We start from the raw sequence: 16,409 nt of genomic DNA, 5'->3' as shown, positions 1-16,409 counted from the left end.
GCAGGTTTACCCAAAAACACTTGCTGATGCATGAATTTCATTATAGTATTATTTTAATTTTCTTGAAAACTTATAACCAATGACTCATACTAGTCAATCATGTTTAATGTCGTAAACAATCACAATGTTCAAACTGTAAAGCTAATCTATACATATAAAATAATGTAGTGGACAAGCACGCAGTGCACCTAATTCGACTATCCTACTAATTATATGCTGTATCCATTATTGACGTGTGAATAAATAATTAGCGTAAACCACCACCATTAATTAATTATCAACTAATATAATCCACCTCCCTCACCATATTATAAAACCATCTGTAACTTATGACATATGAATAAATAAAAACATCATTAATTCTTCAATATCTCATGGCGGTGAAGAAGAGGGCGGCGAGGTGGCAGGACTATTTTCCGGTGTGTTTCAAGGCGGAGACGAAGCAGCAGTCGACGTCGATTCAAAGGATTTCGCTGTTGGATTTGAGCAGCTCGACGATTTCGGAGGAGCTCTCCGTGTCTCTGGCGGCGTCGAATCTCCACGCTTTCACGCTGCAGGAATTGAAGCTCATTACTCACAACTTCGCGTCCACCAATTTCCTCGGTGAAGGCGGGTTCGGGCCCGTCCACAAGGGCTTCATTCATGAAGGCCTTCGGCCCGGTTTGAAGGCCCAGCCCGTCGCCGTTAAGCTCTTGGATTTGGACGGCAAACAAGGCCACCGAGAATGGCTGGTATGTATCTCAAATTTATTTTATATTTTTTAATTTTTCATACAATAATTTTCTACTAATATTTATTTAAAAAAGACCATGTGTGTCTATCCATGCCTAAAGAAATTTTAATTCATGAAGTTACTAAACCATATATATTTGAATGACAGTTCATAATTAGTTGCCATAACTATTTATTGGATTATTCTTGATTTTTGGGCTATTTGGGGTGATCAGACAGAAGTAGTTTTTCTTGGTGAATTAAGACATGCAAACTTGGTGAAGCTGGTTGGATATTGTTGTGAAGAAGAGCAGAGGCTGCTGGTGTATGAATACATGCCTAGAGGCAGCTTGGAAAATCAGCTCTTTAGAAGTAAGTACGAATATTGTTGTTTATTTTTTACTCACCACACTATTTTTTTTATTTTTTATTTGTTTCTTGTGACAAGGGTTTTCAACTGGGGCAAGTAAATATATTCTTATTTTATTATTTTATATTTTGCTTCAGCATGATCATCAACTTGTTAGTAAAGACTAATTCAATATGTAAACTACGATAAGAAAATAAAGTAAGAGATAAAAAAAATAGAGATAATATTATTTTCATTTTAGAAAATGTTTCAATTCTAATGGGATATTCTATAAAAAAATATTTTATTTTAATGTCATCGTATGAAGTATATTATTTTAGAGGAATGGGAGGCATACATTTTGAAAAAAATAAGTGAGATGCTTGTATTGTGCTCGTGGTTTGGTTGAAAAGCTAGAATATGATTGTAAATTTTATATTGGTCAATTATTTTGTTTATTCTACAAATTTACACGCGAGTTTCTCTCGTTGTCACCTAATTGAGTGACTTTTAGTTATAATAAAAGCATATTGAACTATTCGAATACCTTTTAGAACTATTTTTGTGTATTGCAAAAGTCAATATCTGTTTTTTATTTTGTGATATGATACTCTCGAATGTCAACATCTACGTGAAATCTGATTAATTCTTCAATAAAACACTTGTTTTTTTTTTAATTGCAATATTAAATTTATGTCCAGTGAATAAATTGATTCGAATTTAAGACACTTAGATCGATAGTAATATTAACTTGAAACATGTGTATTTAGAAATGTGCATTCCACTTCCATGGTCTACAAGATTGAAGATTGCTCTTGGAGCTGCAAAGGGGCTTGCTTTCCTGCACCAATCCAAAAACCCAGTCATATATCGTGATTTCAAGGCTTCCAACATTTTGCTCGACTCTGTAACTCTTATTCCTCTAATACTCAACCGATCTCCATCATTCGTATCGTATCGTCTATACGCATTTTTGCTAATCTTTCCTTGTTCGTATTTTCAGGATTTCACTGCAAAGCTTGCCGACTTGGGGCTTGCTAAAGATGGCCCACAAGGCGACGAGACACATATCTCCACACGAGTTATGGGCACTCAAGGCTACACTGCCCCTGAATATATCATGACAGGTAAAAACATAGTAATATATAACTAACTTTTAACTATGACTACTAAAACAAAATAAATATTGATTGATCGAGTCACATGTGTGTAGGTCATTTAACATCAGCAAGCGACGTATACAGCTTTGGAGTAGTCCTGCTAGAGCTTATTACGGGACGAAAGTCAGTAGACAAGAGCCGCCCCAATAGAGACCAAAACCTAGTAGACCGGATAAGGCCTATGTTGAAAAATCCACGGAAGTTGGTGAGGGTTATCGATCCACGACTAGAAGGCCTATACCCCGAACTCGCTGCCCAAAAGGTGGCTGCGTTGGCTTATCAGTGCTTAAGCTATCGCCCTAAGCTTAGACCAACCATGGCTGAAGTTGTGAGAGTTTTGGAGCCCTTGAAAGACTTTGATGATGCTCAAACTGGCACTTTCGTTTTTACCGTATCGACAGATAGCAATACAGTGAAATGTTTTCCTAGCGAAACTAAATTAGGAGAAGCTAAAGAAGTGGAACTAGATAAAGTATCGGACATGAAGGCCGTTGACATTTGAAAATGAAGTAAGATCGGCCTTGGATTTCATGGTAAAGATTTCAATAGAGCTTGATTAGTATAGAGATGTTAGAATAATGCAAATTGTAAATGAAGATATACGTAGAAATTCATATGTTCATTTTATTGTAATGTAAGCACATGTTAAATTCGTTTTTTGGGTGTGGATTTTTTTTTAAATTGACAATCTGCTTGGTCTATGTTACCAATCATACCATTCGCTAGCAAGCTCTTGGCACAACATTCACATTATATACAAAGAAAACTGAAAGAATAAATTGCAAACTGCAACATCATTTCAAATATCAATCACTCTGTTTGATGTGCCCAAATATATTACAACTTCTCCAAGAAAGGAGGAAGCACTTCAATAATTCGTATGAAATATGGTCACTACTCACTAGAGCATAATTCGTATTTTCTCTCCAAATACATTTGTATTTATTTATGCCCTCGTAGTCAAATTTCTAGAAGTGGATTAAAGGTTTTAGGCAAAATACGTGTGAAGCTTTTGTATTATTTTTGTTTAATTATATCTTTGTACAATGTTTGAAGTTTTTGGTCCTTGACTACTTGGTTTTACGTTTCTCTGTAGGAGTACAACTTTTTGAAGGTTTGGTTGGTCCTTGTCTACTTGGTTTTATGTCAAATTCACTAATTTAATGGATATGTTAATTTTGTTTTTCATTGTGTAATGATATATCAGTTTTCTAATTCAAAATAAACTATGCTTTATATAATATTTTGCATCCAAAAATAATCTTTTTTTATATACTAAATTCTTCCATTGAAATTAGTGCACTTCTATTTTTAAATTTTTTTTCACCATATATTAATATTACTAATAATGAGATCTCATGATCCACTAACACCAATTCAATTATTATTTCTCTTTCTCTCTTCTACTCACGTGAATCTATTGTATATATGCTCCCCAAGAATTGTTCTTCTAGCTAAACTTATAGACCAAATACTCAACCCACATATAATTGAGTTAAAAATATGGATGGAAGAAATATGCTTCCTCCGTCCCTAAATTAAATATTTGAAATGACACGGATTTTAATGCACAATTGTAAGGTAAGAGAGATATAAAGAAAAAGTGATTGTAGTATTGTTAGTAAAGAATTTGACCTGCCTCATTAGAGAGAAAATGTTTCTTTTAATAGAATTGGTCTATTTTTAAGGGACATCTCAAAATGACAAATTTAGTCTATTTTTAATGGACGTCCAAAATAGCAAATTTGGTCTATTTTAAATAACAGATGGAGTAATAAAGAAAGTCTTAGTAATAGTAAATCCTCTTTGAAACATTGGCCATTATTCTAGAAAATGAAGACAACTATTAGATACTGTCACCAAAACAACTCATTTACAACGGCTTCATTTTGTTAGCAATACAATAATGACGAGCATATACTCCCTCCGTCCCAAGTTACTTGTAACTTGAGTCGTATTTCATTTTGGGTTGTCCCAAGTTACTTGAGTCGTTTCTCTTTTTGGCTAAAAGCAAAATATCTAATCAAAACAACTTTATTTTTTTCTTTTACTTTACCCTCCGTCCTCTCTCTTACTTTATTCTCTCTTCTACTTTTATTTTACTTTATTTAACTCACTAAACGGAGCTTTCTTAAATCTCGTTCCGAAAAGAAATGCCTCAACTAACATGAGACGTAGGGAGTATCTACCTAAGCAATGCAAGCTCAATCAACTAACAAATTCGATTGTTCGAATCTAGATAACCTTGCATTTCAAAAGAGAGAAAACACTCAAAAAGAGTTTCCAAATATGTTCCAAGTCTCCTACAAAACGTTTACAAACTTGGATTTATACTTAGGGAAAGATGAAGATGAAAAGGTTCGAAAATGGCTAAAAAACCACGACTTTGTGCATTCCACCAGGCTGGGTGGTGCTTTAGTAGAGTTTCACTTGGTCGGTCGCTCCTTCTACCCGATGGTCAGGTGAAATTAGTGACACGAAGTCACCCCACTAGTTCTTGCCCTCTGACTCCATTGCATCCTCGCCGGTTGGGTTGTTTGAGCACTTGGCTGGGTCCAAGCCTCGTGACCATTGAAGTCTGCCACCTAGTCGGGTACCTCAAGCCTCACGTAGACACTCGGTCGGGTCATTCCCTCTAGGGCCACTCCAGCGCACTTTTAGGCTTGATTCATTCACCTTTTCTTCGAGCACCATTTTAATGGCTCTTCCTTCTTAGATTCTTGATTCACCTGTTTAGATTATGCCCTGATCCTTCAAGGCGTCGTTCCATAACGCGAGTCATCTAGGTTCATATCATTCCCCTCTTCTTGGGAATGATTTGTCCTCAAATCAGGCATGCTTTCTATAAATCTTAATGGAACCACATTATCCAAGTATGAGCATAAATAATGCATTTTTTATCAGCACTAAACAAACCTGTAAGTATACTAAGTAGATTGATGAGTCTCGTTCTTGACCTTGGTTACTGGTCAGTATAAGGTGCTTTATTGGATAATATCTGCAAAATAGCTGCTAAAGTGTGCAGGTTGAAGTACTAAATTAGGAGGAAAGGTTCAGAAGGAATTCGAGTGAAAAAGCTGCGAAAAGTGTGCAAACTGGTTAGTATGAGCAGAAAATATGCAAACTGGTCAGGATGGATGCTACAGAACTGGACACGAGAAGGAAGGACTTGCTTGGAATAATCACCTACCTAAAGAAGGGCAAAATTGTCATTCCACATGAAGAGAAAGCCCTAGAAATTAGGGCAAGCCACCCTATAAATAGGAGCTGAACATAAATAAAATGGGGAATTTTGACACCACTTCACTTAGGACTTATCATCACTACTACATCACTTTTGAGGAGAATAGCTCCACTAGCTCTTAGTTCCATCTAACTCCAACAGCCTGACTTGAAGATTCCGGCCACCTGCCGGCTAGGAGCATCATGCATGATTCATTCCAGCCGTCGTAGTTCCAGAAATTCCTCCAGTTTCAATTTCCGATGAGCCAAACAAGCTTTTACTTGCTTTGTTCCAGAAATAGATCTAGGTTTTCTTGGAGTGTTTACAAGTTTTAATCAGGTTAAGTTCTTCAAAAAATGCAAGTACAAAAGCAAAAAGCAACAAAAGCGACACAAGTGGTCCCATTCTTTGATTGTGACATTATCTTTCTTAGATCTAACAAGATCTAAGAAAGGTGGTTTCTACTTTTGGTGTGTTTTATTTCCATCGATCATCTCGCCTTAAGATTGGATCAGTTGAGTTTTAAGCCTGTGTTTAACACATGTCCAAAAAAACAAAACTTAACCTAAACTGACTTACTAGGGACTGACTCGACACATGACAACACATATATACAATTATACTAGCCATTATCTCCTCCTCCCACTTCATCCTTGCTTGTCTTGATGCAAGTTTAGTGAAGTGGAAAACAGGATGACCAGTATCCAACACATAGAAGCACAAAAAACCAGAAAACACATAACACATGGAAAACATATTATATATGAAACTTCTCACACTTAGACTATGCAATAGGCTAAGTGGGAGAAGAATAACGAACATAGAGAACTAGAGGTGAGCAAAAAAACCGGAAACCGAATATCCGAACCGAACCAAACCAAAATTTTGAAATTTGGTTCGGTTATTTCGGTTTTTCGGTTCGGTTCGGTTTTGAAAATATAAAAATTTCAGTTTTTCGGTTCGGTTCGGTTCGGGCGAAGAAAAAAATCGAATAACCGAATTATATATTTATATATTCTATTAATGTAATATATTATATTATATATAATATATAGTATATTCTTTTAATAAATTCTACTATATTATATATATTATATGTATTATTAATTTTATATTATATATAAATATTCTATTAGTACATATAAAATAAAATAAATTACACACACATATATATTAATATTATATTTATTTTTTCGGAGTTTTCGGTTTTTTCGGTTTTGTTTGGGTTTTTCGGCTTTTTAAGTTCGGTTTTCGGTTTTTCGGTTTCGGTTTTTTGGTTTTTTGGGTTCGGTTCGGTTTGAATTTTGAACTAAATTCATTTTTTCGGTTTTGGTTCGGTTTTGACAAAAAACCGAACCGAAACCCGAATGCACACCCCTATAGAGAACACATAGACAATGTGGAATAAGAACTAATATGCAAAACATACTATGTCAACAAAAACTTCTCACACTTAGACTATGCAATAGGCTAAGTGGGAGAAGGTATAGGACTCACATAAAAAACAAAAAACAAAGACAACTTCTAACATCCTAAACATATATAACGTTGTAAACCCTCGTCTTCTCACACTTAGACTATGGAATAGGCTAAGTGTTATGAATGAGGGTATACGCATGCTAAAACATGTACAAAAAAATAGAAACAACACAACTAGAAAAAAAACTCAAGTTTACTGAAAATAAAAAGAAAGCTAATTGGTTAGTTGGTAGGGTTGGTCATCTTCTCCTATGGATCCTCTTTGGTCAGGAGCCTTGTGCAGTTTCCTTCTCGGGTTCCTTTGTTGGTACACATCAGGGGTGTCACTCTTTTCTTATGATTCTTAAAAGTCCCCTTGATTTTCCTCTTATCCATGGGCCGCAGACGATGGTTGCTGGGGACCTTGCTCCCGATCAGTTTGGGCACTTGTCCCAGCTTCTAGATGATAAAGGCCGATAGGACCACCCTGGGCTTCTTGGTCTCCTTCTTTTGCTTTGCTGCCCCATTGCCTTTCCTCTTTCTTTCTTGGTTGCATTTTCCTTCTTTGTCTTGATTTTCCTGTAAGTCGGTTTCTGGTACTGGTGTCTCTTTCTGAGCAGCAGGGATGGCAAGTGGATTGTCGATGTTGGCCTTCTGTACTGGCTGGGCGAAAGTTGCAGTCGGGTTCTCCCCAGGTTTTGTAGGAGAACCCCCTTCCTGGATAGTAAGGGTCGATGACGGATGTCCGGCAATAGCAGGGGTCTCTGACTTGGTTGTAGCATGTTTTGGATCCTCCCTAGGTTTTGTAGGAGGTCCACTATCTTCCTGGCCAGTATCAGTGTCCTTGCTCTTCTTTTTGTTGCAAGGAGTCTTGTCCTACTCGCTTGAGATCTCTACAAGATCATGAACCTTGCTGGGCCCCTTCCTTTTCTCAATCCTACGCCCGATGATTTGCCTCGATGCGCGCTTCAGCCCTTGTTTTCTCTCTGCCTTCTTCTCGGCCAGTTGGTGAGCCCCAGTGGCTCTAGCGAATCTTGACTTCTGACAAATAGTCTCTTCAATATCCTGGTCAGTAAGCGTTTGGCTACTGGTTAGATCACACCATCTTGGGTCACTCCTCTTGGGTGGTAGCTTCTTCAAGACCATGGTTGGAGTGTTGCCTTCTGTCACAATCTTTTCTTCCTCCCTTGTACTTCCAACTATGTACACCTTTATATTTGTACCGAATGGAGGTAGCTTTACAACTTGGATGCAAGGTATGGTCACTTCAAGTTTCCCAAAGATAGACATGTAGTCTACGGGTTCTCCCTCCTTCATCTTTTTTACAAAACAGTAAGGGAATGATTTTTCTTCCTTCACCTCTTCATCAGGTTCTTTAGTGGTTTCCCTTGAACTCTCTTCCGGACCTTGATTGATTTGAGGTTCAGCAACTGGCTTAGTTTCATCAGGACCACTCTTCTTGGTCAGTATGTCCCCCTTATCCTTCGTCTTGCTTGATTCCCCAAATGACTCCTTCCGTTCAGACTACCTGACCACAATGTCACATTCTTCACATTAGCCTTGTCAGGTATGTGCACCATAACTGGGAGCCTTTCCACATTCCCACAAATCTCGTTCATCGAACTGGACAGGTAGGACAGTTGCTTATTCAGCATGTCCATATTTTCCTTAGGCTCTTTCTGGACGTTTTGCATGCCTTGCACCACTTCATTATTTGACTGAAATTCGCTCCTCATGGTTTGCTGGTAAGCAAACATCTCTCCCATCATCTCTTCCATAGATCTTCCTGACTTGTTTTTGTGTATGAAATGGTTAGGATTTTGCTGATGGTGGGGATTATACTGGGTGTTAGGGTATGGGTGGTAGGTATAGTTTGGCTGATTTTGATGAGAGGGGTACTGGCCGAATTGGTTAGAGTTGTGGGGTTGACTGTGATTGGGATTCAGGTGGTGTAGGTAGGGATTTTGCTGGTGATGAGAGTTATACTGGCCGTTGGATGCGACTGGTAGATGGGACGGTTCTGATTGTAAGGGTAGTTTGACTGAATTTGGTGTGAAGGGTACTGACTGAACTGGTTGGGATGGTGATGCTAGTTAGGGTTAGGGCATGAGTGATTTTGGCAATGTTGGGGTGAGTGGGATTGGTAATTCTGGTTTCCCATCTGATATTGTGGCACATGTGTGGTATTTTGATATGGATTTGGTGGGTGCGGATTATGCTGGTTTCTTCCTGACCAGTTCGGCTGTGAATCTTGGGCTGGGGGTCCATCGTATGCATTCTAAGGTGGGTTGGGCTGGTTAGAGTTTCCCTCTCCCCATCTAAAGTCCAGGTGTTCTCTCCAAGGCGTGTCCTCCTGCTTTTCAAGATTCCAGTTCCTATTTGAATTCCAAAGCCCATTCGTATTTGGATAGTGATCCTCTTGGGCAGTTACCGTGGTGACATTGACTGGAGGAACTTGCAGTTTACTCTTCTCAATTGCTGACAAAAGTGCCCTCTCGAGCTTGTCAATCCTACTCTCTAATTGATCATTATTTCCTACTGCTGCAGCATTTGTCATACCTCTTCTGGACGGGAGAGTACATGGATTGTCATGGGCTCTTTTCGCGTAGAGAAGTCTTTCTATGATTCTCTTGGCCTCACTAACTCGTAGTTTGGAAAAACTTCCTCCACTTGATGAGTTCACTAAGTCCTTGCTCTCCGCATTCATCCTCTCATAGAAAATCGAGTAAATTTCTACTTCCAACATGTGGTGGTTTGGGCATGCGTCCAACACACCCATGTATCTTGACCAGTACTGACTCAGGGTCTCATCATAACCTTGTGTAACTCCTCGGATTTTATCTCTTAGTGCACTTGTCCTGGCCGCTAGGAAGAACTGATCCAAGAACATCATCTTGAAGTCAGACCAGGTTCTGATACAATTTGGTGGCAGCCTCTTGAACCAAGTATTCGCTTCCCCTTTAAGGGCAAAGGGAAGGGCCTTCAGTCTGTAGTCGCCTTCGCTCGACCCCGCTGGCCGCTTTAGAGCCTTGCAGATTTTGCAAAATTCATGCAAGAACTCGTATGGGCTGTCACAACTCCTTCCCAAGAACACAGGCAGGACGGCCATAATGTGGGGCTCCACGTAGATTGCTTCTTGTCCTAGGGTCGTGACGATTGCTTGCGGTGGTTCGCCATCCAAGTGAGCGTACAACGAGCTTATCTCGGGATCATTTTCCTGGTCAGTCATGTTGGCTTTCTCCTCTTCAGTTGCGGATATTGATTCTGGTTCACTCTTGATGGTTGTGCCGCGATCCTCCTCACTGCTCGCATCCAAGTCAACAGGCAAGGCAATGGTTAATTCTGAATGAGTGGTGACTGGATTTGCCCCTTCTTCCTTTGGCCAGTTGGACTTAGTTTCATTTAACTGCGGAACACAAAAAATAAAGAAAAGTTTATTTACAATATTCACACCAAAATTTCTAACAAAACTCCTCATAAACTAAGAAACAAAAGAAAAGAAAAACAATTAACTATATGTACACCAAAGTGTCATGCAACAGATGTATGCAAAAACGTCATCCATCCCCGCCAACGGCGCCATTTGATAGAGGGAAATCAAGGGGACTTTCAAGAATCATAAGAAAAAGAGTGACACCCCTGATGTGTACCAACAAAGGAACTCGAGAAGGAAACTGCACAAGTCTCCTGACCAAAGAGAATCCAGAGGAGAAGATGACCGACCCTACCAACTGACCAGTTAGCTTTCTTTTTATTTTCAGTAAACTTGAGTTTTTTTTCTAGTTGTGTTGTTTCTATTTTTGTTTGTACATGTTTTAGCATGCGTATACCCTCATTCATAACACTTAGCCTATTCCATAGTCTAAGTGTGAGAAGACGAGGGTTTACAACGCTATATGTGTTTAGGATGTTAGAAGTTGTCTTTGTTTTGTGTTTTTTTTATGTGAGTCCTATACCTTCTCCCACTTAGCCTATTGCATAGTCTAAGTGTGAGAAGTTTTTGTTGACATAGTATGTTTTGCATATTAGTTCTTGTTCCACATTGTCTATGTGTTCTCTATGTTCGTTATTCTTCTCCCACTTAGCCTATTGCATAGTCTAAGTGTGAGAAGTTTCATATATAATACGGTTTCCATGTGTTATGTGTTTTCTGGTTTTTTGTGCTTCTATGTGTTGGATACTGGTCATCCTGTTTTCCACTTCACTAAACTTGCGTCAAGGCAAGCAAGGATGAAGTGGGAGGAAGAGATAATGGCCAGTATAATTGTATATATGTGTTGTCATGTGTCGAGTCAGTCCCTAGTAAGTCAGTTTAGGTTAAGTTTTGTTTTTTTTTGGACATGTGTTAAAACACGGGCTTAAAACTCAACTGATCCAATCTTAAGGCGAGATGATCGATGGAAATAAAACACACCAAAAGTAGAAACCACCTTTCTTAGATCCAGGCTAGTCTAGAGGATGCAAGTATGAAAGAAAAACTCGATTAGAAGCCAATTGTGAAAGCCCTCTTAAAATGGTGAGTTAAAAGCCTAAAGTGGAACCACTTTCCGCTAAACATTTAAAAAAGAAAAGAAAAGAGTGACTGCCACATGATGCCTAGGGTAAGGTGGCCACGTGTAGCAAGTCCTGAAGGCATTAGGAAACCCCCCCATGCAAAAAAAAACCACCATTAGAACCCCTCTTTCTAGCCAAATCTATACCCAGATATAAACCACTAGCCACTGGGACTGTGTGTGTATGAGGCATAAGGCAAGAAGGCGGCTGGCCAGGAGGACGTACAAGAAAAATCAATTGGAGAAAGAAATCGAGAGGTAAGGAGAAAATCGACCAGGAAAAATTCCGGGTCCAAAAAAAATAAGAAGAAATAAGGGTGGCGAAGCCACATTAAAAAAATATGTTGAAGAAAATGGTCGAAAACACTTGACCACAAAAAGAAGGAAGAAGGAATAAGGGTGGCGAAGCCACAAAGAAGCTACTGACCAGTTGGAGGTCAATATCAGGAAACGCCTAGCCAAAGAGAAGCAACAACCAAAAGCCCAGATACACACAGTTCCTCCACATCAAAATAAAGTAGTAGTTTTTGAACCTTAAAGCCTTAGGAACATCCACCCCAAATACTACAAACCAATAGCCCCATTACAAGCCTTAAAGCCCTTCAGGAGCCGCACGTGAGATCTGAGTCCGATGCATATGTGGTTCAGCAATTTGAGAGAATAGTCCTAACATTTCTGGTGAGGAATGAGTGACTTAGCGAACCTAGCTTTTGATTTATAAGAGTGGCGATCTTGACAAGCGGATAGACTAGCCAGTGAATGGAAGGGTGATAGAATTTCGAAGTTGTTTACAACCGGATCAATTCAACCCAAGGGGGAGGATTGATTGAAAATATAGCATGTGTAATGTGTTTATGAGTTTTTTAAGTTTTAGAGTCTTAGGTCGGTGAGGGAAGGTAACCAGGCTTGCGAACTCAACTCATTATTTTTATTTAGCTTGTTTCTTCATACTTGAGGACAAGTATGTGTTAAGTGTGAGCAGTTTGATGAGTCTCGTTCTCGGCCTTGGTTAGTGGTCAGTATAAGGTGCTTTATTGGATAATATCTGCAAAATAGCTGCTAAAGTGTGCAGGTTGAAGTACTAAATCAGGAGGAAAGGTTCAGAAGGAATTCGAGTGAAAAAGCTGCGAAAAGTGTGCAAACTGGTTAGTATGAGCAGAAAATACGCAAACTGGTCAGGATGGATGCTACAGAACTGGACACGAGAAGGAAGGACTTGCTTGGAATAATCACCTATCTAAAGAAGGGTAAAATTGTCATTTCACATGAAGAGAAAGCCCTAGAAATTAGGGCAAGCCACCCTATAAATAGGAGCTGAACATAAAGAAAAGGGGGAATTTTGGCACCACTTCACTTAGGACTTATCATCACTACTACATCACTTTTGAGGAGAATAGCTCCACTAGATCTTAGTTGCATCTAAATCCAGCAGCCTGACTTGAAGATTCCGGCCACCTGCCGGCGAGGAGCATCATGCCTGATTCATTCTAGCCGCCGTAGTTCCAGAAATTCCTCCAGTTTCAATTTCCGATGAGCCAAACAATCTTTTACTTGCTTTGTTTTAAAGATTTCTTAGTTTAAGTACTTGGTTTTTTTGCTTGCCTTTGACTTGGATTCTAGTAGCTACTTAGTTGGAACATCTTTTGGGTGATAATCTTGAATTCAATGAAGTTTATTGTGGTTTTATTTTGTGTTTCAGCTTGCTTATTATTTCTTTCTACCTAGTAGATATATCTGGTAGTTTTAAGTTGATTTTTGTTGTTTAAGTGCTTGAATCTGCTTTGCTTAGTTAGATCTAGGTTTTCTTGGAGTGTTTACAAGTTTTAATCAGGTTAAGTTCCTCAAAAAATGCATGGGAATCGTTTCTGCTTGGCTTGCTTCTGTCACCTTGTCCCGCTGACCAGTTTTCTTAGCTTTCGTTCTCAGTTTTCTTAGCTTTCGTTCTCAGTTTTCTTAGCTTTCGTTCTCGATTTCAAGTTAAATATTGCATTTACGAATTTTCAAGCTTGATCATTCATCAATGGAGTTTGTTAGATCTTGTTTGTTTAGCTTGGTGAAGAAGATAATGTCACAATCAAAGAATGGGACCACTTGTGTTGCTTTGGTTGCTTTTTGCTTTTGTACTTGCATTTTTTCAGCTTTTCTTCACACAGAGGAGACAGTCTGCCAGCATGTCCTTTGATTCTCTTTACCTTTTGTCTAGCCACATCTAGTAGTTTCTCACATGCACACTCGTACCCTAATTTACACACGCACTTTAATTTCTTTTATCACGCAGCATTTAGAGCCCACCCTGACCTACTGGTCAGGAGGGGCATAGGTTCCATTTCATTTTCCGACTAGGTAAAACTCAACCCCCAAAAAAAAGCGTGGTAGCTAACCAACCGCTCCCAGAATGTCATCGCAAGTGTATCTCGCCTACATCCATCTCTGTGGGATTCGACCCTTACTCCACTATACTAGCCAGTAGAAGTGGGTTGAGGTATTTTTTTGTTGATAGGGAAGATAGACACAGACCCAACGACACAGCTAGGTCTAGGTACCCTCCTAGCCAGTTGACACACACACATAGAGTCATAGAATCATCTTTATCCTCTATCATATATCTAGTACAACTAATGGTCAGTTCCGAATATCAAACACATGGGAAATGATCATAGATTGGCTATCCTCTTTCACTATTTGGAGACACAGTTTTGGTTTTAAGAACTAAAAACATGAAAGTTAAAGAAATTAAATAAACAATTGTAGATAAAACGCAGAGATAAAACAGATGGGATAAGGGAATTCCAGGGATGTTCTTTCACAGTTATGGTTTATACAAATTCCAACTACAACACCCTAGCACAGTTCATACTTTACTAGAACGAGTCACATAAATATTTCCCATGCGGCACAAAGTAGATCACACACTAGGGTCGTCAATCTAGATTTGCAACTCCCAAAAGCAAAAAATACTCATATTGTTCTCGCTCTCAATTAAAAGTGCCGTTTTAAGGGGAAATAATTGTAGCATCAACTAAACTCTTCTAACATGCAAATCCTCTCTCGATTACTTTGCAAGTCAATAAATCATCACAGAATGTGTCACTCAAACATGAAGCATTATCCCGCACTTAGAATTGAAGCAAGTAATGAACAAAACGAATACTAAATAAATAGGAATTGTATAAAGCAAAGTCGTTACTAACAAATCCCTAGAACTACTCATGAAAAAATACACTAAACTCATACTTTGTAGGGAAAACATGGAAAACATAAGTACTAAGACAATAAAACCCAAAGGTTGAATCTCGTAGCCTTGATCTTCTCTTGATTCCACGCTTCAAACTCCTTGAATGGTTGAGAGCAAAGATAAACAGTGGAAGGAACTATCAAATATTATTCTCTGGTGTAATATGCAGCAAAAGGTTCCTTTGATGAATCTTTAGGGGGTATTTATATCCTTCAAGTTGTGTAAAATGATATGACAATTCTTCAGCATAATATAGTAAGTCTTGGATAGAAAATAGGATGAATTCTATGCGTCGCGTTTTCCTAGTAGGCCGCTGGACAAAGTCTAGCGGTCGCTGGCCAACATTCCGTAGCTACTGGACTCTGATGAGCAATCGCTGGTCGTGTTCTTCTTTTCAGCTTAGATTTTCGAGACGGGCCACAGCAGCCAGCGGCCACTAAGTAATGTCCAGCGGACCGCTGGCTGGCTCGAATGCTCCAAACTTTCAATTTCGACTTTTTACTATCTTTTTAGGTTTTTTTGCACAGTTTTAACAAAACATGTAAAAATACCAAAATATATAAAAATATGCAAATAATGGATATGCAATGCAACTTGACACTCAAAACAGACTAAATAACGACGTTAAAACTATGCCAAATCCGAGCGTATCAATAAGGAGTATAACACTTACCGGGTTCTTGATCTATCCACAATTTCAAAAAGGTAGTCCAAAAAGGTATCACATGTTCATCCATACATGAAGTACTCATAAAAAAGTCACCAAAACATGCAAACTTCGACCCATCATTGCAAAACCAAGGTACATAATTTCCCATATCCACCAAATCACGTACAAAAGTTTATGAACTAAAGTGGGAAGCATAGTGATATTAGCAATCATATCCTTCAACCTTAAACCCAAAATCCTAGATTTCTCATTCATAACACATCCAAGTTAGCTTTAAAGGAAAATCTACATAGGTATCTCTTATTCCAAACATAGCGAAGTTAATGACAAAAGCATATATCGTCACACAATTTGTAGACATATAAAGATGGAAGAGGGATTACACACTCAAAACCTTTGCAAGGAGTCCCTCGACTAGCCGTTGTTCCTTTTGAGCCTCCACCGGTGCTAGTATTTTTGGATCATCATTAGCCCGACTCTTCAATGTTGGAGGAGAAAAGGATCCTCCAAAGCCCCCACCTGGTCTATGCTGATTTTTAGAAAAAAATGATTGAATATTTGCATTGGACGCTTGAGGGTTTGCACATCCATCCAGTGGCGGATCCAGGATTTGTCATCTGGGAATACGAGTCGTATGATAAATAATTACATGATACTAAAAAAATAGTAGAAAATAGAAGTAAAATAATATTTGAAATATTATTCAATTTTGAAATCGTGTATTTTAAAATAAAATAAACTAAAAACTATACATAACATCTAATTTATTTTTCTACGAATCTTCATTTCCTCAAAGTGATGGGCTCTATCATCATCATAAACTTGTAGAAACATTTCTTTCTCAATGAAAGTCACCAAACAATCATCAGGTTGATCACCAATTCTATTTTGCAACTTATTCTTACAAACGTCATTCCAGAAAATACTCTCTCTACACTTGTAGTAGCAACCGAAAGAATCAAAATCAACTTGATAAGCAAAAAGACAAAGGGGTAAGCCACATCCCTCTTTGTTTCAACAAGCTTCATTGAAAGAGAACTAAGATCTTGC

The 16,409-nt window shown here is 38.5% G+C and overlaps 1 protein-coding gene across 1 annotated transcript; it reads left to right on the top strand.

Annotated features, from left to right (window-relative positions):
* Positions 1-351: 351 nt before the first annotated feature.
* On the top strand, positions 352-2,876 carry LOC121778407 (serine/threonine-protein kinase RIPK-like). Its single transcript, XM_042175757.1, has 5 exons — positions 352-731; positions 948-1,083; positions 1,831-1,967; positions 2,064-2,187; positions 2,274-2,876. The coding sequence occupies exons 1-5, from the start codon at positions 375-377 to the stop codon at positions 2,720-2,722; spliced, it is 1,203 nt and encodes a 400-aa protein (XP_042031691.1). The 5' UTR covers positions 352-374; the 3' UTR covers positions 2,723-2,876.
* Positions 2,877-16,409: the final 13,533 nt, after the last annotated feature.

Source organism: Salvia splendens, chromosome 19 (assembly GCF_004379255.2).
Source record: "Salvia splendens isolate huo1 chromosome 19, SspV2, whole genome shotgun sequence".
In the NCBI taxonomy this organism is placed as follows: Eukaryota; Viridiplantae; Streptophyta; class Magnoliopsida; order Lamiales; family Lamiaceae; genus Salvia; species Salvia splendens.
Note: the sequence above shows the minus strand (reverse complement) of the source record. Positions and strands in the feature narration are given on the sequence as shown.

What these genes read in the sequence shown, in the direction of transcription:
- LOC121778407 (XM_042175757.1), top strand. Translation starts at nt 375, where the DNA reads ATGGCGGTGAAGAAGAGGGCGGCGAGGTGGCAGGACTATTTTCCGGTG. An exon ending in AAGGCCACCGAGAATGGCTG is followed by an intron (nt 732 to 947) that starts GTATGTATCTCA and finishes TGGGGTGATCAG; the next exon opens with ACAGAAGTAGTTTTTCTTGG. An exon ending in CCAACATTTTGCTCGACTCT is followed by an intron (nt 1,968 to 2,063) that starts GTAACTCTTATT and finishes TCGTATTTTCAG; the next exon opens with GATTTCACTGCAAAGCTTGC.